The 22,967-nt window shown below is 41.4% G+C and overlaps 1 protein-coding gene across 4 annotated transcripts in view; it reads right to left on the bottom strand.

Moving 5' to 3' along the window:
- Window positions 1-4,736, bottom strand: part of APLP2 (amyloid beta precursor like protein 2) — an 87,100-nt gene extending 82,364 nt beyond the window's left edge. For 3 of the 4 annotated variants that reach the window (XM_058687319.1, XM_058687321.1, XM_058687322.1), the window contains exon 1: window positions 4,538-4,736. In XM_058687319.1, the coding sequence (XP_058543302.1) occupies window positions 4,538-4,642 (105 nt within the window). In that variant the 5' untranslated portion in view covers window positions 4,643-4,736. The remainder of the gene's footprint in view (window positions 1-4,537) is intronic. The other variant, XM_058687320.1, reaches the window with a different exon arrangement.
- Between the last annotated feature and the right edge of the window lie 18,231 nt (window positions 4,737-22,967).

Raw genomic sequence — 22,967 nt, 5'->3', positions numbered from 1 at the left:
GATTTATCCCTACCTTTTGTCACACAGAAAACTTGATTTTCTTTCAGTAGTTTGTTTTAGGACAATTCAAAATAGTAAGTGTTAGGTACCAGCTCCAATATGCACTATACCAGTTTTATGAGATATACGTACTTTATATATCTGCAAAAATATATATCCCCAAAATGTTTACAGTGACGTTTTCCTGGAAAATATGAGATTATTTTTTCAGCTTTTTATTTATCTGTAGTTTTTTAGTTTTTACAATGAATGTGCACAACCTATATAACCTTTCTTCTGTTATTTTTTTTTTAATTTTTTTTTTTTAACGTTTATTTATTTTTGAGACAGAGAGAGACAGAGCATGAACAGGGGAGGGGCAGAGAGAGAGGGAGACACAGAATCTGAAACAGGCTCCAGGCTCTGAGCTGTCAGCACAGAGCCCGACACGGGGCTCGAACTCACGGACTGATCCGTGAGTTCAGTGAATGACTGATCATGACCTGAGCCCAAGTCGGAGGCTTAACTGACCAAGCCACCCAGGCGCCCCTCTTCTGTTATTTTAAAAAGAAAATGCAGAATAGGGTGCCTGGCTGGCTCAGTCAGTAGAGCATGCTACTCTTGATCTCAGGGTTATACATATGAGCCCCACACGTTCGGTGTACAGATTACTTAAAAATAAAATCTCTAAAAAAAAAAAAAAAAAAAGTGCATAAGCCCAAGATTTCATTAAGGGTGAACGACATAATTCAAGAATCTTGAACAGTGTTTAAGTTTTGGTCTTCCAAAGTCAAAGCAACATCAGAGAAGTTAAAAATCTGCTTTTTATATTTGGAAAACATTAATAGCCCTTCACATGTTTCTGCCAAGACTTTTAAAGCTCTTTAGCTTTAAAAATAACTATGCTTTCGAATGCTATAAAAAACATTATTGGATCAACTGACAAACTGGAAAACAGGAGACTTGATCAAAGTATTTTATCAATGTTAAATTTCCTTAAATTGATAACTGTACTAAAGTATGTTTTAAGAGTTACATGTTACGACAATGTCCTTGGTTCTTAGGAAATACACAATGAAGGGGTTAAGGGGCACGACTATGCAACTCACAAACTATTCAGCAAAAAATGCATAATAATAGAATGAAAGATAAAGCAAATGCTGAATAGGGAAAGCATTAACAACTGGTGAATCTGGATATGAGAGCCATTTGTACAATTTTCGCTATTTTTGTAAGCTTAAATTATCTCTAAATAACATTTTTAATTGAAAAAAAGTAACCAAAAGGTAACATTTAAAATTGCCATAAAAAAACAAGATCATGCTGGACCGACTGCAAGCAAGACATTAAATTAGCACCCTCCAGAAGAAATATAAGCTCTATGGGTTGTATTTTCAGGTGGTCACATTAAAATTAAAAGAAACAGGTGAAACTAATTTTAACATATTTTACTTAGCCAATGATTAAAGTATCATTTCAATGTAATCAATATAAAAATTATTAGTGAGATATTTTACAATTTTTTTCACATTAAGTCTTCAAAATCTGGTGTGCATTTTAGAGTACATCTCAATTCAGATGCTAAATTTTCATAGGAAATTCCTGATGCGTTCAGATTTCATTAAGTATACAGGTGAAAAAGTAGACCCACATAACCAAGTTGTTTAAAATACAGTTAAAAGTTTTCCAGTCACTGACCTTTCAGCTTTAAATGCCCACTTAAGTTAATTAAAATTAAATAAAGTGGAAAACTCATTTCTTAATCATACTAGCCACACTGCATGCTCAGGAGCCACATGTGGCTACACTGTAAAAGAGCCCAGATTTAGATGATGAAACCAATACCCTCTATGAAAGAAGGACCTGATTGCTAAGCCTTAGTTTATCATATTCACCAAAAGATTTTTAGCAGTTATCATAAAATGACTGATAATCCTGCCAGAAGCCTTAACATCTCCCCAAGTCACAATCAGACATTCCCTAAACCACCACTCAGAAATACCAACACAAAGCCTTCTTTATCTTCTAAATCAATCGTCATACCTTGTATTTGAGCTTCCTGAAAACTGCCTATCAAATAAATGCCCCTCTTTTAAATGTTAGCAGAATGAACCAGAGTTCTGGCTCTCAGAAGCGTCCATGTCCGTTGTTAAAGAGTGCAGAGTTTCAGCATAAATACGGTCTGAGAATCCCAAATGGGAGGGAGCATGCACACAACAGAACATATCCTGGATTTAAAACCAATGACCTGAGTACCGAGGTGGGTTTTTCTTTTTAAACAGGTGTAAGAGATTAATTCCGTCAACAGCAAGCAACCCTAACGATTTGCCAATCAATAATTCTGCGCCAAGCAACTTGATCAGGGATTTGGCTAGAATCCCTTTGGCTAATCTCAATAAAGACCTTCCCAAAGACATCCTGATTTAGGCCATTCTCATCTAAATCAAGGTTTAGGCAGTCCTTTGCCTGAAAGCAAATAAATGAAATGCAATGAAATGAAATTATATATAAATATATACATATATATATACATACATATATATATATATGTATGTATATATATATATATGAATAAAATTTTGCCTGCTTGACAAAAGGAAAAACGACCTGAAAGATAATTTAGTGTGGGCAAAAATACAGTTTCAAAGACGGAAATTACCATAAAACAGCATTTAAAAACCATTTTAGGGGAAATGTCTAATTAATACCTTGTGTCTAGCCAGACTTTTCAATTGAACAATGTTGTGGGTAACAACTGAATTTAATCCACGACAACTAATTCTGACACTGCTAGTTTTTCTTTCTCTGCAGGCATCCATACAGGTGTTAATATTCTGCTTAAACTTAAAAGAAGATGTTCTTTAAAACCAATGACTCCTTTATGATGAATCTACGAGTGCCTAAAATTACCCATTCCCCTGGCAAGTGAGGTAAAAGAGGGTGCAAAACCGTTTTTGACACCCTGACCTAAAAGTTCTATGTTCCACGCAAAATTCTTTTTTTCCCCTTCCTCTGCCATCCACTGATCTACCTCTCCCAACATCGGGATCACAGATACAAATCTTACCACCGTGTGGAAACTAAAATAATCCTCATCTGAAAGCACGGATGTAGAAACATTAACTATTCCTACTTAAAACATAACTTCCTTCCCCCACCTTCCTCCAAAGAATCATAACGCGTTAAGCAGGATGAACACAAATATTTTAAGCCGTTCCATGGGAGGGGTGTTCTTGATTAGATTTACTTGACCCTGGAAATGTTTAAACATTCTGTAGAAGACCACATTCTAACTTGAGGGTTTTGCTAGAAACTTCGCAGTCAATGCCTATGTAATCCAATCCAGTCTCACTTCTCTCTGAAATTAGCTAAATACGCAGAAATCTATTGTAATTTTAAAAACAGTGAAGAGGGAAAAGACATAAACTACACCCGAAGCACATTCCAATCCGACAGTTCAAACACTATATCCAGAAGGCAAGTAAAAATAAGTCCCACGTCTCCCTCAGGAACAGAAAGGTTTTCACGAACGGCAAGGGCCAGACCACGCTGTTCGAACCCTCACCGACCCCAGCAACCCTGCCCATTCCCGCGGCCTGAACTCCAGCGAATCACCCGAGAACCCAGGCTACTTAACCACCTCGCCGCACAAAGATGTTGATGGGGTCGTCAGATGCAGAACAGCTACTTAAATTCTGACGCCAAAAAAAAGTAGGATTAAACAAGTTTCTGCACCGTCTTCATCGGTACCTTTCCTCCTCGCTGGAACCCACTGAAAAGGGGAGCAGCGCAAACACCAAAGAGGGGTTTCCCGTTGTTTACTAGACTTAGACAAACAACTATATTTAACGATTCCTCCCAAAGGCCTGATGCCAGAGCAGTGGATCTTTTGAGAGGAAGGCACACAGGAAGCCGAAGGCACACCCGCTGCTTGGTGCAGGAGCATTCTCCCGGTGCAGCCAAAGCGGCGCTCGCCCCAGCACCTCGACACTTTCCAAGGGCCAGCCCAGGAAGCCTGCATCCCCACAGGCAAAGCCCACGCTGCCAACAAAGGCTGCATCTCCTGCTTCCAGCGGGGATGCCCCACCATCGGACGCGGGGAGCGCGCTGCCCGCCGCAGCCCGGGAGCTGGGGTCTGTGCGGAGCCGCCCCCGGAGGGAGCCGCGCCGCACCGAGGTCCGGAGCGGAGGACCGCCGGCCGCGGCCTCGGAGCGCAGAGGCTCGCGGAATCCCGGGGGAGAACGGGTTGAGCGTCTGAACCGCGCAGGGTCCCCAGAGGATGTGGCGGCGCCGCGGGCGGCCCCGCAGCCCCGATGCCTTTCATTTGGCCTCTGCGGCGGCGGAGGCTGCTCGACCTCCAGCGCTAAGCACTGCGCCAAGCAGGGGCGGGCGGGGGAGGCGCCGCCAGACCCGCCGCAGCGCCGGACCACCCCCACTCCCCGCTCTCCACGCCGCGCCCCCAGCCCGGCCCGGACCCCGCGGCCCGCCGGTCCGCTGGCAGGCCGCGCTCCCACGGCGGCCGAAGGAGACTGCGCTCGGGCGCTCGCCCGGTCCCCACCTCGATGTAGCCAGCCAGTGCCGCGGCAGGCGCCGTGAGCCCGAGCAGCAGCAGGACCAGGAGCTTGCCGGTGGCCGTGGCGACCGCGGTCCCGGTGGCCGCCATCCCTCGCCGGGTCGCTCTAAGCGCTCGACTAATGCAGCTCACACACAAGAACTTGGGAGCTTTCCCAACCGCGACCCAGAAGCATCTGAAGCCCGTTCGCCGCCGCCCCGGGGGTTTTACACCAACCGGAACTGACTTCACAAAACCACGCCCTCCTTCTCCGACGCCCAATGCCGGCCCGTAGAACCGCCCCAAGGCACCGCCCCCTGTTCGGCCCAGACCCAATCAGGGAACAAAAGATCCCGCACCTCCCTCCCGCCCCAGGCGCGAGCCCGGCAGGCCCCGCCTCCTGCCTGTGACGGCCCCGCCCCCGCTTGGGACCCTGCGGCCGCGTAGCTAGGGGGTGTGCGCGGGGTGCGTTGGAGGTCGCGGCTCCGCTGCGGGTGGGGGATTGCTCTGGCCTCCTGCACCGTGAAAGGTTATCTGGCCGCGCAGCGCTTGTGCGACCGCCTGCAACCTCCTGATTCGGGGCACGCCCCGCTCCCCTAGCCTTGCGGGGTATTTTTCAGATTCCTTTGGCTACCGCCCTCTTTGAGGTTCTGAAAAACGTTTTATTAAAAACAGAATTTTTAAAAATTTTTGTTAAACACCAGAATTGTTCCGCGCCCAGGCAGGTTTACTGAAGGCCCTCCCCCCGACGCTGGGGACGGCCTAAAACCAGGGAGCTTCCCCCCTCTGCCTACCCCTGCGCTAGGCGTGCCGGTCTCCAGCGAGCTGCTTGCCCAGAGCAGGGTTTGCCCTTTCCCCGTGACTATGCTGGGCGGTGTTTCCACGCTTTTGACCTCCGTTCCTCAGGCCTCATCCTTAATCCTCCTTCCCAGCGGCCGCTCGAGCCAGGGATACCTGCCTCCCACCGGAAACCAGTGGTGCAAAGACTACGTTGACCTTAAAGCCCAGGTCCCCGTGTGTGTTTTAGGAAAAGATCGTTTTTTTCTTCCTTCTTCAGTTTAAGATCACTGCCAAGAAACCAGCTTCTCTGCTTTCTTGCTCCACTGCATTTCCACTTCAACTGGGAAAACGTTCTCCTGCCCCATTTCACCACTGGCACGGTCGCGCCGCAGCGAGTGCTCTGCTGGCTTTTTTTCAATAGCCGTGTGATTTATACACCACCCTTTGTAGAGTCTTTGCTAGTCGCTGCAGAATCAACCTAATAAATAGAGAACAAGGTCTCTTCCCTAGGAAACAGACGGTAAAAAAAACAGTGTCCACAGAGTAAACAGTAGGGTCATGAGAAGAACTCTGGATTTTCCAGCCTTATTGCGTGATGTGCCTAGTTCTTGGTGGTTAAACAAGCTCTGCCCTATTTCCCAAACACAACTCACTCCTTTCCATAATAGAGCCCTTTCCATGCCTATAATGTCTTCTCTCCAATCCCTACCTTTTGAAAATATTTTCATTCTTCCTCTGTCCCCTGGATGTAATGTCATCCCCTTCGAATGCTGTTTCCCATTATGGCACTTGCTCCCTTGGTTATTTCTATACTTCTGTTATTGCCACTGATAAGACTTGGGGTATGGGCCTCTCACAGTGGAGACCTCAGCACATTTTCATGCAGCCACACTGAAACCAATTATGCTGGGTTCTGGTCTTAGTTCTGGAACAGCTGCTATGACTGATTTGTGTCCTTCCCCACGTTCATGCATGTTGAAGCCCTAACCCCCAGTGTGATGCTATTAGGAGGTGGGGACTTTGGGAGTTATATAGGGTTAGATGTGGTCATGAAGGTGGGGACCTCATGATGGGATTAGTGCCCTTATAAGAAGAGATGGGAGAGCTACCCATGTGAGGACACAGTAGGAGGCCAGGAGAGAGCCCTTCTCAGGGAACCAAATCAGCAGGCACCATGATCTTGGACTTAACAGCCTCAAAAAAAAAAAAAAAAATTCTGTTGTTTAAGCCTCCCTTTTCTTCTCAGTCATGAGTGAATGTTATAAACCTGACTCACTCACCAATTTGTGTGATTCGGTGGAAAGAGAATGTACAGAAGTGAAAAGCAGGAAGAGACTTTACAGAGTAACAGGAGCTTGAACATGTTACCAAATGCAAGTGTCTGTGAAAGTATGTATGGAAACAGTATCAAGTGACTGTGTAAGTTCCAAAACTGTTGGGGAGACAAAGGTGAGCCGTTTAGTCCTTTTGGGGCCTGTTTCCTTGCCCACAAAATCAGGGACTTGAACTCAGGGATCTTTAAATTTCTGTGAATTTGAGTGTTGAGAGAAAAGCAAGTGAAATTACCTGAGTTCAGAGCAGTGGCTTGATATTCATGCACTTGGGAATGTATATTCAAGGCTGGGCTCTAATACCATGTGATGGGACAAGGAAATATAGAAAAATGATTTAGGGGGTTTTCAATCCAAAATTAGTCAGGTCCTGGAAGAAGTTTATTTGCCTTTTCAGGTCACTGAAATATCATTAATAAGAGTTTATTGCCCCATTCATCAATATTCTTGACTTTAAAATGTTACCCTCTTTTTATTAAATGACACTTGAAAGGAGAATAACTAATCTTGCAATTCCCAAACAATAATTTTTCATCCTACATCTGCCCATGTCAGTGACCAAGTCCTTTGAAGAGTTTTATATTTTCCTTTTATTACCCTTAGTGCACAAAAGTAAAAGGCCCTAAAATCACCTCCTATCTTGTCTCTCTTCCTAAGTGTCAGGCTTTCTCCTGAAAGAGGGATCTTCCATGTACACTTAAGATATGTGCATTTCATTTTGGGGGGGAAAAGTAAAGTATATACACCCTAAGTGTATAGACCCACATTCATTTGACACTTATTCATCCAACTCCTGCTCAGGGGGAGGGAAGCCAGGCTAGAATACATGGTCTCAAGCAAGATGCTTTCAAAATCATCTAAGAAGATTTATAAAAAGGCAAACTCCTAAACTCCTTCTTCAGGAATTCTGAATTAGTAAGGCAATGTGGCATAAGGGAATCAGTCCTTTTTCTTTTCTTTTTTTTCTTGAAGCTCTCCAGGAAATTCTAATCCACTAATACCTTTGAGAGCTCAACTCTTGAATGTGTTCGGGACTAGTAAAAAAGAAAACAAAAATTACAGCAGCTCATTTAAAATTACCAGTGTTGGGGCATCTGCGGGGCTCAGATGGTTGATTTTCTGACTTTTGATTTCGGCTCAGGTCATGATCACAGGGTTGTGGGAGCGAGTTGGGTTCCACACTGAACATGGAGACTGGTTAAGATTCTCTCTCTCTTTCCCTCTGCCCCTCCACCCCTCTCCCCTGCTTGCTCTCTCAATCTCTCTCTCTCAAATTAAATAAATAAATAAACAAAAATAAAATTGCTAGTGTTGGGGTGGCTGGCTGGCTCAGTTGGTAGAGTGTGTGACTCTTGATCTCGGGGCTATGGGTTCATGCCCCACATTGGGTGTATAGGTTACACAGAAATAAAGTCTTTAAAATAAATAAAAAATAAAATTACAGTGTTTTAGTTTTCCAAATAAAACATTAAATTAAGATATAACTGTGTATTATCTATAAACACTAATTCAAAAAGATATATGTACCCCTATGTTTATTGCAGCGTTATTTACAATAGGCAAAATATGGAAGCAACCCAAGTGTCTATCAATAGATAAATGGATAAAGATATGGTATATGTGTGTATGTACACACACACACAATGGATTAATCAGTCATAAAAAATAATGAAATCTTTCCAGTTGCAACAACATGGATGGATCTAGAAGATATTATGCTAAGTGAAACAAGTCACAGAAAGAAAAATACCTTATGACTTCACGCATATGTGGGATTGAAGAAACAAAACAAACCAAGAAAAAAGAGACAAAACAAACAAACAAACAATCAAACAGACTCTTAAGTTTAGAGAACATATTGGTGGTTACCAGAGAGGAAATGGGTAGGGAGGTGGGTCAAATAGGTAAAGGGGGTAAAGAGCACACTTACCATGATGAGCACTGAGTAATGTATAGAATTGTTAAATCACTATATTGTACACCTGAATCTAATATAACACTGTGTGTTAATTATACTGGAATTAAAAAAAAAAAACCAAATTAAAAAAAAAAACAACACAGATATGGGCACCTGGCTTGCTCAGTTGGATGACTTTTGATCTCAGGGTTGTGAGTTCAAGCCACACATTGGGTATAGAGATGACTTAAAAAAATAAAATCTTAAAAAAATAATAAAAATTTTTGAAAAATTAAAAAAACAGATACAATTGTGTATTATCAACACTGTTTCCTTAAGAAAATAACATTTAGGGGTGCCTGGGTGGCTCAATCCATTAAGTGTCAGACTCTTGATGTCAACTCAGGTTATGATCTCACGGTCATAAGTTCAAGTCCCAAATCGGGCTCAGCCTAGAGCATGGCACCTGCTTTGGATTCTGTCTCTTTCCCTCCCTCTCTCCCCCTCTCCCACTCATGATCTCTCTCTCTGTCTCAGTCTCTCAAAATAAAAAAACTTTTTTTAAAAAGAACATTTAACATCAGAAAAATAAGAATGGTCATGATTTTAAAATTTTAAACTTAGATACAATATAACTTTGACAACTCACTACATTGCCTTTGTTTTTATCATTACAAATCCAAATGGTGAACATTTTATAATGGAACAGTCCTTCCCTTCCCTTCCCTATCATAGGTTGGGACATTACAGTATTGGAAGTAAATATGAACCAGTAATGTGCCTTGTCCTTGGCCTGTAACTGGTACCCTTTAAGTATGCCACACCCAGAATACATTCCCTCCCCACCCCATCCATGACTGACTCAGTATTTAAGACTTGGCTCAAATATCATCTGCTTGTGGAAGTTTTCTGCTCTTTCCCTTCTTCTCCAAGGCTGTTTGTGCACCTCCTTTGTGCTCCCCAGAACATTCTGGATGCACCTCTGACACACTGCTTGTAAACCAAATATTAACCATTTGTTTTCTTTACTGTCATCTTCATTACATCATGAATCCTTAGAGGGGAGGAATCATGTTTTCCTCATTTCTGTACCTCCACAATTTAACTTGGGGCTTGACCCTCTATTAATAGACATTCAAAAAACATTTGCTGAATGAACACATAACTAAATGAGCTTTAAAATCTGACAGAGGATAGAATATGCACATGTAAGTAGAGTACTAGGTAGAAACTCATAAATGACCTAAGAGGAGAACAGCCTGTCTTTTATATAGAATGAAGAGGAGGAGCAAGTTGGTTATATCTTACTAAGGACATCAGACAAGGATCACAGAGGAGACAAGGATCACTGAGATTTCTTGGAAATACACATAGGATGTGCATATAGAGGGTCAGGAGAGAATAAGAAGCACAGAAGGAGCAATGTGCGTGAAGGTGTGGCACTGGAAAAGCTTGAGGCATGTAAGGAATATGTGAGTATTTCACTCAGTTGGAGAGCAGAGTTTGTAATAAATGGCAATGGTAGGATGCATTTACCTAAAAGATACTGAGAACTCATGGAAACCTCTGGACCAAGTAGAGTAGATAAGTAGATGGATAAGTAGAGTTGGCTCTTAGGCAAATTGAGTATGATGACCATGCAAGGAATAAGCTAGAGCTTAGAGGCAAGGACGCCAAGTAGGAGCCTATTGTGAACTGTAAATATGGGCACAGCCAAAAGAAATGCAGCAGGATTGGAAAGGAGACAGGTGCAAAAGTCAGCAGAAGAGAAAGAGAGGAGGAATAAAAAGAACCTCAGGTGGCCAAACATGGTGCCTGGGAGAATATGATGATGACAATGCCATTGGCAAAGAAAGGAAAACATGAGAAGATTATGGGGATGGGAGGAGGCTGGAGATGATAGATGCCAGCAAAATCTCCAGCATTCAATGTATGCTGGAAATGCATTAGAAAGTAAGCATAGAGATGAGCTGGAACTAGAATTAGCATTGGGAAATTACCCACCCAGAAATGCATTAGTTACATCCACGAGATAGCCCAGTGGGTAGGGAGACAGAGAAGGAAAGGCAGAAAGAAACCCAGAAGGATATATTATTTTTCTATTTAACTAGTGTTTATCATCACAGTATAGAGTCTCATACTAGAAAAGGCCAAGTAGGATGAGGACTAAGAAAGGACCACTACACTGGGAGACATTGAACATGGTCATTGATCATTTAAGGATAAAAGTCACTTGTAGGAAGGATAAAAGTCACTTGTAGGAAGTAAAGGTTTAAGTGGCTCCTGAAGGCAAACTAACGAGTACAATCAACTCTGCCAAGATATTACCTGTCGAAAGACTGAACTAGTAGAGAAACTCCCTTTGGGCTGGGTGAAGAGTTGTGTTGTCATGGCTGTTTGTCACTGATTGAAGGTACTGTGGGAAGGGGAGAAACTGAAACTCAAGAGAGACCACTGAGATTTGTAAGATGAGCATTATGCATACATTACAGATGAGGAAACTGAAGCTCAAAAGGGTGAAGTAACTGGGGGAACCTGGGTGGCTTAGTCGGACGGGCATTCAACTCCTGATTTCAGCTCAGGTCATGATCTCAGCGTTTGTCAGATCGAGCCCTTCATCCAGCTCTATGTTGACAGCACAGAATCCCCGCTTGGGATTCTCTCTCTCTCTCCCTCTCTCTCTGCCCCTCCCTGCTCACCAGCTCGCTCTCTCTCTTTCAAAATAAATAAATACAATTAAAAAAAAAAAAAGCAAAATAATTTGCCCACAGCCAAAACCCAGTAAGTAGCAGAGAAGGAAATTAAACCTTGGTTTAGGTGATTCAAAGACTTAGGGTCTGGGGCACCTGGTTTGCTCAGTCAGTAGACCATGGGACTCTTCATCTTGGGGTTGTAAGTTTGAGTCCCATGTTTTATGTTGGGCACAGAGATTACTAAAAAAAAAAAAACAAAAAACAAAACAAAAAAAACACTTCAGGTCTTCTGCTCACATCATACTAACACCAACTCTCTACCAGATATCAGAAAATATTAGTTTAATAAATCTCCCAATAGATATATTAAAAACACATCAATGGCTGGCCATTATTTTTGCTTGTATTTTAATGTAATTTTGTGATATTCTCTAAAACTCCACTTGTGTTAATAAACACAGGAGTCACTCTATAAAAATGTGACTCAAGAAGAGTTAGAAAGTTTATCTAGCTGAACCATATTTCTCTCCTTAGAAGGCTTCTGTGTTCTCCCACTGATGTTGAACAGGTGGAATCACTTCTCAGAGGGATGTTAGGCTTGAAGCAGAACAAGTTTAACCTTACATGATTTACACCTTTACCACATAACTAGGTAATTAAGATTTAAACATCTTAATTTGTAAAGGGTTTCTCCTACCTCCTGCTATAAAAGAAGAATTCTAAAAGAAGAATCTGGTTTGCAAACAATTCAAGTAGACAAAATGATCAAATACTTAAAATCAATACAGAGTGGGGCGCCTGAGTGGCTCAGTTGATTAAGTGACTTGCTATTGATCTCTGCCTAGGTCATGATCTCACGGCTTGTGGGATCAAACCCTGCCCCTGGCTCTGCCCTGACAGTGTGGAGCCTGCTTGGGATTCTCTGTCTCCCTCTCTAACTCTTCCCCTACCTGGCTCATGTGCTCTCTTTCTCTCTCAAAATAAATAAACATTTTTTAATTATTAAAAAAAATCTGTACAGAGCACCCAAATTCGAGAATGGCAAAGCAGGGTCTAGACGTGGAAAGGAATCTGGCCCTAGAATATACATGTAAAAAATCTTTTTGTTTTCAAAGACAATATTGACTTAACTGATTACAATCTCGGTATGTAGGTGTGTCTGAAATAAAATGCCCGAAAAACAATTTTAAACACATTACGCATATACTAAATTTTGTTTTGCTGGTAAACTAGTTTACAGGCTTGAGCAAGCAAGGTTTGTAATGCCTAAAACCTAGTCTTGGGTACCCTTGTAAAGGCAATGTAAGATAGGGTTCCTGCCAGGACCTTGGAGGAGACGGACAAAAGGGTGTCCCTGAAGCTTACTATGTATTAGGTCTGCAGAAAAGCTGCCTCTGGTTGCAGATCACTTTTGGAGGCATTGTTATCATGTGGTCCTGCCTTGTTTACCATCCATCATTTGTTGTGTTCCCCGAGTTTTGATTTGAAAGAAGCCACTTCATTTCTTGCACTTGGTATGTTCTGCCTCTATGCTCTGGTTATTTTCTCAGCTGCCTATAATGATGCCACATTTTTTTAGGGCTCGTGCTCGGTGCTTCATTGAATGATTTCTTCTGCCTTCAGTGCGGAAAATATAAAATGATGATAAAAACCTCAGTGCTGGGAACTGCTTACACTAAAAGTTCTTATTGTTGGTGATTTCCACACGGTACTTGCTTTTCAGAAAAGCTGATGTGAAATTACACAGCTTGAGAAGCCCCCAATCAAAGGGTTTGAAGCTATTTGGGTGATCTTTCCACCCTGAGCACAAGTTCTTTCTAAGATATCCATAATGGAAATATGGAGAAATTCACAGCTCTACGGTTAGAAATTCTGTCTTTTTATTGAGATAATCTTCATCACATAATTGAAGATGACTGTCATACCCCATTCTGCCCTCCCCATTCTCAAAGACTTTTCTTTAGTGTAAACAGACTCATTTCTGTAACCATTATACCTGTGAACGTTTCCAGACCTTGTTACTGTGTATTACATACCTCTATATACATTCCAGTTGGCCAACCAGCCTCCAAAACTGTGGTCTCCAAAACTGAACACAGTACTTCACATGCCATACAGAGTATAGTGGCCTTTTCCTGGACAGTGTGTATTTTATTGATACAATCTAACACTTCCCAGGGTGCCTGTGTGGCTCAGCTGGTTAAATGTCCGACTTCTGCTCAGGTCAGGATCTCGTGGCTTGTGGGTTCGAGCCCGTGTCAGGTCCTATGCTGACAGCTCAGAGCCTGGAGCCTGTTTCAGGTTCTGTGTCTCTGTCTCTCTCTGCCCCTCCCCTGCTCACACTCTGTCTCTCTCTCTCTCAAAAATAAATAAACACTAAAATAAAACAAAACAAAACAAAACCTAACACTTGCTGATAAGACATCAATACCAAAGTCACATAATAATTCATTCACCAGGTATTTGTTTAGTTCCTATGGTGTGCCAAGTACTTTACTTGGGATATAAAGTGAAATATGATATGCTTCTTGTTGTCAATTTGCTTACTCAATAAAGGCAATTTGTCCAGTGTTAAAAAGTGTTATGATAAAGGAAAAACTTCCCAAAGTAGAAAATGCTTTAACTGAGTTTGAAAAGATAGGAGTCATCTGAACAAAGGTGTCTATGGCTGGCAGGTGTCAGCCAAGCCAAGGCATTGGTCTATGTATTGACAGGGCAGCATGAAGTGACAGGACATCATACAGGTACAACAGAGGAAAGAGAGATCATGAAGAAGAGTGCTCAGCTAAAGATTTTGAACTCTATCTGATAGCTATTGGGAAAAACTAAATGATGGTCAGACTTGCATTTTAGGAAGATCACTCTGTCAGCAGGACGGATTGGGGATTGTCCAGGCCAGGAGTCTACTGAAATAATCCAGGAAGATGCGATGAGAGCCTGAACCAGAGCGAAGAAAGTAGAAATGCAGAGGAGGGTCACCACAGGGATTAGAAACTGCCCCACCTGAAGACTAAGAAATAGAGAAGAAATGCACACTGGGGAAAAGGCAGAGCACTGTAGCAGATAACACAATGGTTAAAGCAAGGACTTTAGATTGAGATGAATCTGGGCGTTCAGATTCCTGCTCTTCTGACTGTGTGGCCTTAAATGAGTTAATTTCATTGAAGCTCAGTATTCTCTTAGCAAAATAGGATAATATCTCCTTTTTGATCAGGGATCTTATTTTTTTTTTTTTTTTTTTTAATTTTCTATTTTTGGGACAGAGAGAGACAGAGCATGAACGGGGGAGGGGCAGAGAGAGAGGGAGACACAGAATCGGAAACAGGCTCCAGGCTCCGAGCCATCAGCCCAGAGCCTGACGCGGGGCTCGAACTCACAGACCGCGAGATCGTGACCTGGCTGAAGTCGGACGCTTAACCGACTGCGCCACCCAGGCGCCCCGATCAGGGATCTTAAAGAGACTGAATGGAGTAATGGAAAAAGTGTTTACCTGTTGTGCCCAATACATAGCATGTAAGTGCTTGACAGGGGACAGTAGGTAATTGTGCCTGGTTATTCATGGTGTAGTGACCATGCTGGTGAAATTCAGCAAAATAGAAAATTCAGGAGGAAGAGCAAGTTTGGGGAAGTGATAATGATATTAAGATAGTAGCTCATATTTGTACAGCGCATTACAGTTTTCAAATTTCTTTTGTGTCCATTATCCCATTCAATGTTCAAAAGAACCCTGTAAGTCTACTTATTTCATTTCTAGGACTCCATCCTAGGAAAAGTATCCAAAATGAGAATAAATCATGAAAAAATGCTTATGAGAGAAGGTAAATTTTTATTTTTTTATTTTTTTATTTTTTTTATTTTTTTTAATATTTTTTTTCAACGTTTTTTATTTATTTTTGGGACAGAGAGAGACAGAGCATGAACGGGGGAGGGGCAGAGAGAGAGGGAGACACAGAATCGGAAACAGGCTCCAGGCTCCGAGCCATCAGCCCAGAGCCTGACGCGGGGCTCGAACTCACGGACCGCGAGATCGTGACCTGGCTGAAGTCGGACGCTTAACCGACTGCGCCACCCAGGCGCCCCGAGAGAAGGTAAATTTTTAAAAAGCAAAATGAAAAATCGTATATATAGGATAATTTTAATTACACATTTAAAGTAGACTGGAAGAAAATAAACCAACATACTAGTTTTTTCTAGATAGTGGTATTGTAGAAGATTCTTTTATTTTTCTTGATGTATTGCTGCATTTTTCAAATTTTTTATAATGGATACATATTAGGGCGCCTGGGTAACACAGTTGTTTGAGTGTCTGACTCAATTTCAGCTCAGGTCACGAGCCCAGGGTCGTGGGACTGAGCCCCAAATTGAACTCCACACTGAGCACAGAGTTTGGGATTCTCTTTCTGCCCCTCTCCCCTGCTCATGCTCTCTCTCTCTAAAATAAAAAAATAATGGGGCGCCTGGGTGGCTCAGTTGGTTGAGTGTCCGACTTTGGCTCAGGTCATGATCTCACGGCTTGTGAGTTTGAGCCCTGCGTCAGGCTCTGTGCTGACAGCTCAGAGCCTGGAGCCTCTTCACATTCTGTGTCTTTCTGTCTCTCTCTCTCTCTCTCTACCCCCCGCCCCACTCACACCACTCTGTCTCTCAAAAATAAATAAACATTTAAAAAAATTAAATAAAAAAATAATAATAATTTTTAAAAATAATGGATATGTATTACTTTGGTAATGGACGAAGAAATGATTCACTTCTGTTTTGTTTTTCTTTGTCTTATTAACAATGACCTGTTGGGGTGCCCGGGTGGCTCAGTCCGTTAAGCATCTGACTCTTGGTTTTGGCTCAGGTCATGATATCACGGTTCGTGAATTCTAGCCCCATGTCGGGTTCTACGCTGACAGTGCAGAGCCTGCTTGGGATTCTCTGTCTACCTCTCTCTCTGCCCCTCCCCGACTCACTCTATATCTCTCTCAAAATAAATAAATAAATAAACATTTTAAAAAAACCAATGACCTGTTAAGAAGATTGGTTAGTCATTATTATCATCTCTACTTTATAATACTAATACTGCTATTTTTTTTTTTTTTTTAATTTACTTTTTTGGGACAGAGAGAGACAGAGCATGAACGGGGGAGGGGCAGAGAGAGAGGGAGACACAGAATCGGAAACAGGCTCCAGGCTCCGAGCCATCGGCCCAGAGCCTGACGCGGGGCTCGAACTCACAGACCGCGAGATCGTGACCTGGCTGAAGTCGGACGCTTAACCGACTGCGCCACCCAGGCGCCCCACTAATACTGCTATTGATAATGACTGTAACTAACACATATAGCACTTACGACATGCCAGGCATAGTCCTAAGCAACCTAATGGATATTAAGTTTAGATACGAGTTTAGAATTTATTAGAATTGTAACATTTTTATGTTTTGGGCTGTAAATAATAGAAATGTCTATTCAAACTGGCTTAAACAAAAATAATATTTGTTGGCTTATATAACTGGAAAAATCTAGAGGTAAAGGGGTAGAGATCAGGCATGGTTCCAATCAGGACTTCAGCTCACATCTCTGTGATTCTCCTGGTCCTCCTCATGAGGCAAGCTTCATTCACAGGCTAACAATGAGTCATTTGTAAAAATTTTGGATCCTATGTTATACCAACACAAGAAATTATCCAGAAGTAGAGACAGCTTCTACCTCAGCCTTCTAAACAAGAGCCCTGAAATTCTCAGGTTGAACAACTTAGGTCACATACCTTCTCGTGAATCAATAACCAAGACATGGGGTGGGAGTAGAAGCAAAAATGAAATGTGCTGAGTGTCTTAAGTAAACCAGGACCTCCAGGAATTGAAGGTGGGGGCAGCATGGAAGAGGGGTGAAAATTGAATGAAAATCAAATATGAAGGGAGAATTGGGAAAAGGATACTAGGTAGGAAATAGACAATATCAATGATCCTATTTCTCAACAATTTAGTTTGGATCTTACTGCTAGGTAAACCACAAATTTCATCTTTCCTCTGTCCCAAATGTCCTTTCTGGGGTCCTGATTTTAGTTCTTTATTTGGTGTTCTGTGTGTCACTGAATACATGTTGATTAAGTAGTCTATGAAACTCCTCAGCTTTTTTTTTTTTTAATGTTTATTTTTGAGAGGGAGGGGAGGGGCAGAGAGGGAGACACAGAATCCAAAGCAGGCTCCAGGCTCTGAGCTGTCAGCACAGAGCCCAACACGGGGCTCAAACCCATGAACCCGGAGATCATGACCTGAGCTGAAGTCGGTTGCTCAACGACTGAGCTGCCCAGGTGCCCCGAAACCCCTCAGCTTTAAAATTACTTGATCCGGAAAAAAGTATGGAGGTTCCTCAAAAAACTAAAAATAGAACTACCCTATCACTCAGCAATTGCACTACTAGGCATTTATCCAAGGGATACAGGTGTGATGTTTTGAAGGGACACATGCATCCCCATGGTTATAGCAGCACTATCAACAATAGCCAAAGTATGGAAAGAGCCCAAATGTCCATTGATGGATGAATGGATAAAGAAGATGTGGTATATATATATATATATATATATATATATATATATATATATAATGGAGTATTACTCAGCAATCAAAAAGAATGAAATCTTGCCATTTGCAACTACATGGATGGAACTGGAAGGTATTATGCTAAGTGAAATAAGTCACAGAAAGACAAATATTATATGACTTCACTCATATGAGGACTTTAAGAGACAAAACAGATGAACATAAGGGAAGGGAAACAAAAATAATATAAAAACAGGGAGGAGGACAAAACAAAAGAGACTCATAAATATGGAGAACAAACTGAGGGTTACTGGAGGGGTTGTGGGAGGGGGGATGGGCTAAATGGGTAAGGGACACTGGGGAATCTACTCCTGAAATCATTGTTGCACTATATGCTAACTAATTTCAATGTAAATTTAAAAAAATTAAATTAAAAATTAAATAAATAAATAAAATAAAATTACTTGAAAACTGGGGCCCTTGGGTTGCTCAGTCGGTTGACGGTCCAACTTTGGCTCAGGGCTTGAACTCACGAGCCGTGATCATGATCTCATGGCTTGTGAGTTCAAGCCCCACATCGGGCTTAGACTGCTCAGAATCTAGAGGCTGCTTCCCATTCTGTGTCTCCCTCTCTTTCTGCCCCTCCTCTGCTCATGCTCATGCTCTGTCTCTGTCTCTGTCTCTGCCTCTCTTAAGAACAAAATAAACATTTAGAAATAAAATAAAATAAAATAAAATAAAATAAAATAAAATAAAATAAAATTACCTGAAAACCTTTGAGTTGAAGATAAGATGTAGGACAAGCTAATATGACATCTTCTTCTTTGGCTTATTTGGTTGTTTGTTGTTTCAATTAAGAAATGTCAGAGAGAGGGAACCCAGCTGATTTCTCAGGCAGAGCCTCACAGAATGAGAGTGTCAAGAAGCAGACTCCAAAGCCTATTCTTGGTTTTTTGTTTGCTGTTTTGTCCTGTTTTTTTTTTTTTGTATAACAGCTTTACTGAGATGTAATTCACCTACCATACAAGTCAGCCATTTACAGTGTACAATTCAATGGTTTTTTAGTATATTTATAGATTTGTGCAGCTATTACCACAATTTTAGAACATTTTTATTACACCAAAAAGAAACACTGAACCCATTAGTGTTCACTCTTTTTCCCCCCCAGAATCCCTTCCCCCAGCCTTAGGCAACCACTAATCTACTTTTGATACCTATAGATTTGTCTTTTTAAGACATTTTATACACATGGAATCTTTTCTTTTTTAATTCTTTTAAATGTTTATTTATTTTTGAGAACGAGAGAGACAAAGCATGAGTGGGGGAGGAGCAGAGAGAGAGGGAGACACAGAATCCAAAGCAGGCTCCAGGCTCTGAGTTGTCAGCACAGAGCCTGATGTGGATCTCGAATCCACGAACCATGAGATCATGACCTGAGCCGAAGTCAGACAGTTAACTGATTGAGCCACCCAGGTGCCCCTCTCATACATGGAATCTTAAAACATGTGGTCTTTAAAAAAAAAAAAAAATGTGGTCTTTTGTGTCTGGTTTCAAGGTCAACCATGTTGCAGCCTGTATTATACCTCATTCCTTTTTATTGTCAAATAATATTCCATTATACATGTATACTACTTATCCATTAATCAGTTGATGGATATTAGATTGTTTCCAGATTTTGGTTATTATGAATAATGCTTTTATGAACATTTGTGTACAAGTTTTTGGGTGGATATGTGTTTTTCTCTTGGGCATATACCTAAAAGTAGAATTTCTGGGTCATATGGTAGTTCTCTGTTCTGTAGATCAGAAATTTGATCTTTTCTGAACCCTTAAACTACTATCTTAAGATAACCAAATCCAAGAGATTGCTTTTTGTAGATCTAAGAGATAGTACATTAATTGACAATGGGGTTCAGATTTTAAGGAGACTAGACTACTGAATACTATTTGAGAACATTCTTTCCAAATATCAAGGTATATGAAAAATTGACAATCACTTCATTTAATTTTTAATTTAATACAACAACTCTCTGCGGCTTAAGAAGACTGGAAAATTTGTTCCAAGTTACATAGAGAATAGGTAGAAACAACAGGGTTTGAACCGAGGTCTCCCTCTTTCCAGAACTCTTTCTTAAGGAGTAGACTAGACAGAGATTGCTTAAACAACACCAAATATTTTACCGTTCATTTGTTGGAAATGAGTTTTTCCCATCTTTTCACCCACAACACTATTCAAGCGGATGGCTGCTTAGTATGGAAATGCTGACTTTCAGTAGCTTTCTCTGCAAGAGGTACCGTGGTATCCAAATTCTGGAGGCGCCTTAATGTGGCTCTGTGTCTACTGACTTTTTATGAGAAGTGGTTCCTGATCACATTTTCTGGCACACCTCCTTAAAAGCACAGTCAGCAGCATTCAAAGCAGCTCCTGGATGCCTGCCCTACAGGGACTTTTGATGATGTGTGTACTATTTTGAGATAAAAAGGGTTCTGCATCCAGCAGTCCAGAAACGTATTCTAAATCAGCCTTTAAATCCCTCGTTACATTTTACATGATGGAGGCTGCTGAGGACTTGAGTTGTGTCCAGATATGCCATAGCAAACTGGGTTTCACCCCTCTTTGGGATGGGTCACAGACCAGACAGGGAGCTAATCACCATGTAGAGAGTAAAGCTACTGTCATGCCTTCAGATGTTTCTAATCTTGGAACGACCAGATTTGTTCCAGATCTTCAGAAAACCAGGGTTGTACCACCTGTACTTTGATGGTAGGTACACACTAAATTATACAGCCGTGATAAACTATTATGAAATGAAGATTCATCTTGAGGAGTTTTGTTACATCTGTTAGATGCAAAAATAGTATTGTGGTGTCGTGAGAAAAATACTTTTTTTCCCTTGTAACGCATACCAAAGAGTATCCAGGGGTGAACCTGAAGAGCAAGAGGGCGCCCCTAAAGGAAGAGCTTGTGAAAAGCAGACAGGACTGAATAGCTGATACAAATAATTTAAAAATGCTTTAGAACTGCTACTTGAAACATTGAGATTTGACTCTGTACGCAATCTTTCAGATCTGATAGAAATTATGCAGGGGCACCTGCGTGGTGCAGTCGGTTGAGTGTCCAACTCTTGGTTTTGGCTCAGGTTCATGGGTTTGAGCCCCGAATTGGGCTCTGCATTGACAGTGTGGAGCCTGCTTGGGCTTCTCTCTCTCCCTCTCTCTGCCCCTCCCCTGCTCGTGCTCTCTCTCTTTGTCTCTCTTTCTCTCCGTCTCTCTCTCAAAATAAATAAATAAACTTTAAAAAAGAATTAAAAAAAATTATTTACACTGAAGTGCATAGAGAGGTAAAGTATAAAGCAAATGTATCAACTGACATATTTGGTGTGCGTAAGTGGTACTTGGATACCACAAAATCAAGTTAACATCACCAAATAAAAAGACTGTAACTGTTTCAAGTTGTAAAGCCTGATGTATGCGGCAATAACCCATCCTTGCAAGGGAAGTTTTTCTTGTAGTGGTTGTGTTTAATCTTTTGCTCTTGGCTGCTGCCCTAGATAGATTAAGGTTGAAGTTTTCAGGATCTATGAGGTTGAAATTACAGTAACAAAGGGTGCAGATAGGTCTGCGCATTCTTACTTTCAAGAATAAGTCAATAGTGGCTTTCTATCTACTTCTTTGTCATACCATTTGCTTAGTTCTTTGTAAAAATTTTTGGGCTGTATAATTCTAAATTCTGTTTTTTTTTATCATTCAGCTATGTTATAAGCCAATTCTCATTTGAGTTCAGAGGTATCTGATGAAAGTCAAAGTCAGTTCTCAGCCATCCATCTACTTTATGTGTTATTCATGACTTCTTAGTTTCTCAAACTGCTAACTCTCTTTTCAGCCATTCCTTTGAGGAATACAAGGATATATATATATATATATATATATATATATATATATATATATATTTTTTTTTTTTTTTTTTAAGTTCTAAGCCCAGTGTAGGGCCTGAACTCACGACCTCAATATCAAGAGTCACATGCTCTACCAATTGAGCCAGACAGGCTAGCCAGACACCCCAAGGATGATAGATAGATAGATAGATAGATAGATAGATAGATAGATAGATATAGATGCTGCTTTTTTCTTTTAAGAAATAGCCCCTTTATTTTTTTGAACTTTTTATTTATTAAGTAATTTCTATGCCCAGTGTGGGGCTCAAAGTCATGATCCTGAAAACAAGAGTCTCATGCTCTACCAACTGAGTCAGTCAGGCACCCTCTAAGGATTTTTTTTTAAGTTTATTTGTTTATTTATTTTAAGAGAGGGAGAGGAGCAGAGAGAAAGGGAGAGACAGAGAACCTCAAGCAGGATCCACACTCTCAGTGCAGAGCTTGATGCGGGGCTTGAACTCATGAACCATGAGATATGACTTGAGCCGACGTCAGTTGCTTAACTGACTGAGCCACCCGGGTGCCCCAGAATATGTTTTTTTTTTAAGTCAATTTTACCCCTGTTTGAGAAATCCTGGCAAAAGGAAATTGAGGCATGAGGAAAAGAAAGAGATAAGATAGAGAAAATCATGGTGAGACAATCAGTTAAAGCAAACTTTGAGGGGGGGTGCCTAGGTGGCTCAGTCAGTTAAGTGCCCAACTCTTGATTTCGGCTCAGGTCATGATCTCATGGTCTGTGGGTTGGAGCCCCAAGTTGGGCTCTGCGCTGACATCGTGGAGCCTGCTCAGAATTCTCTCTCTTCCTCTTTCTCTGCCCCTCTCCTGTTCATGCTCTCTCTCTCTCTCTCTCTCCCCCCACCTCCCACCCACTCATGCCCTCTCTCTCAAAAAATAAACACTTTAAAAATAAAAAATAAAAAGTAAGGTGAGTTAAAAAAATAAAGAGGAAAAAAATAAAGTGAATTTTGGGGATTGTCTGTGGCTTTCCATTATTTAAACTCCATTTCTTATCAAAAACTAATGCAGTAAGTCTGGCCTTGTGCATGCTGAATAAATACCTCAAAATTTCCCGAGTTAGTAGCTATTTTTGTCTGCCACTAAGTCACTTTGAATCGCTGAGCATTAATCAACATTAAGGAAAACTGGAAACTCTCAAGCAATTGCTGGCACTTTAAACATGAATAGGCTATAGCTACCCAATTCCTGAGCCAAAGGTATTTTATATTGCTGTAGTGATTATATTTTCTAAAGGTAAAATTGAGATGTACGATCAGATAATG

This window comes from Neofelis nebulosa, chromosome 10, assembly GCF_028018385.1.
Source record: "Neofelis nebulosa isolate mNeoNeb1 chromosome 10, mNeoNeb1.pri, whole genome shotgun sequence".
In the NCBI taxonomy this organism is placed as follows: Eukaryota; Metazoa; Chordata; class Mammalia; order Carnivora; family Felidae; genus Neofelis; species Neofelis nebulosa.
Note: the sequence above shows the minus strand (reverse complement) of the source record. Positions and strands in the feature narration are given on the sequence as shown.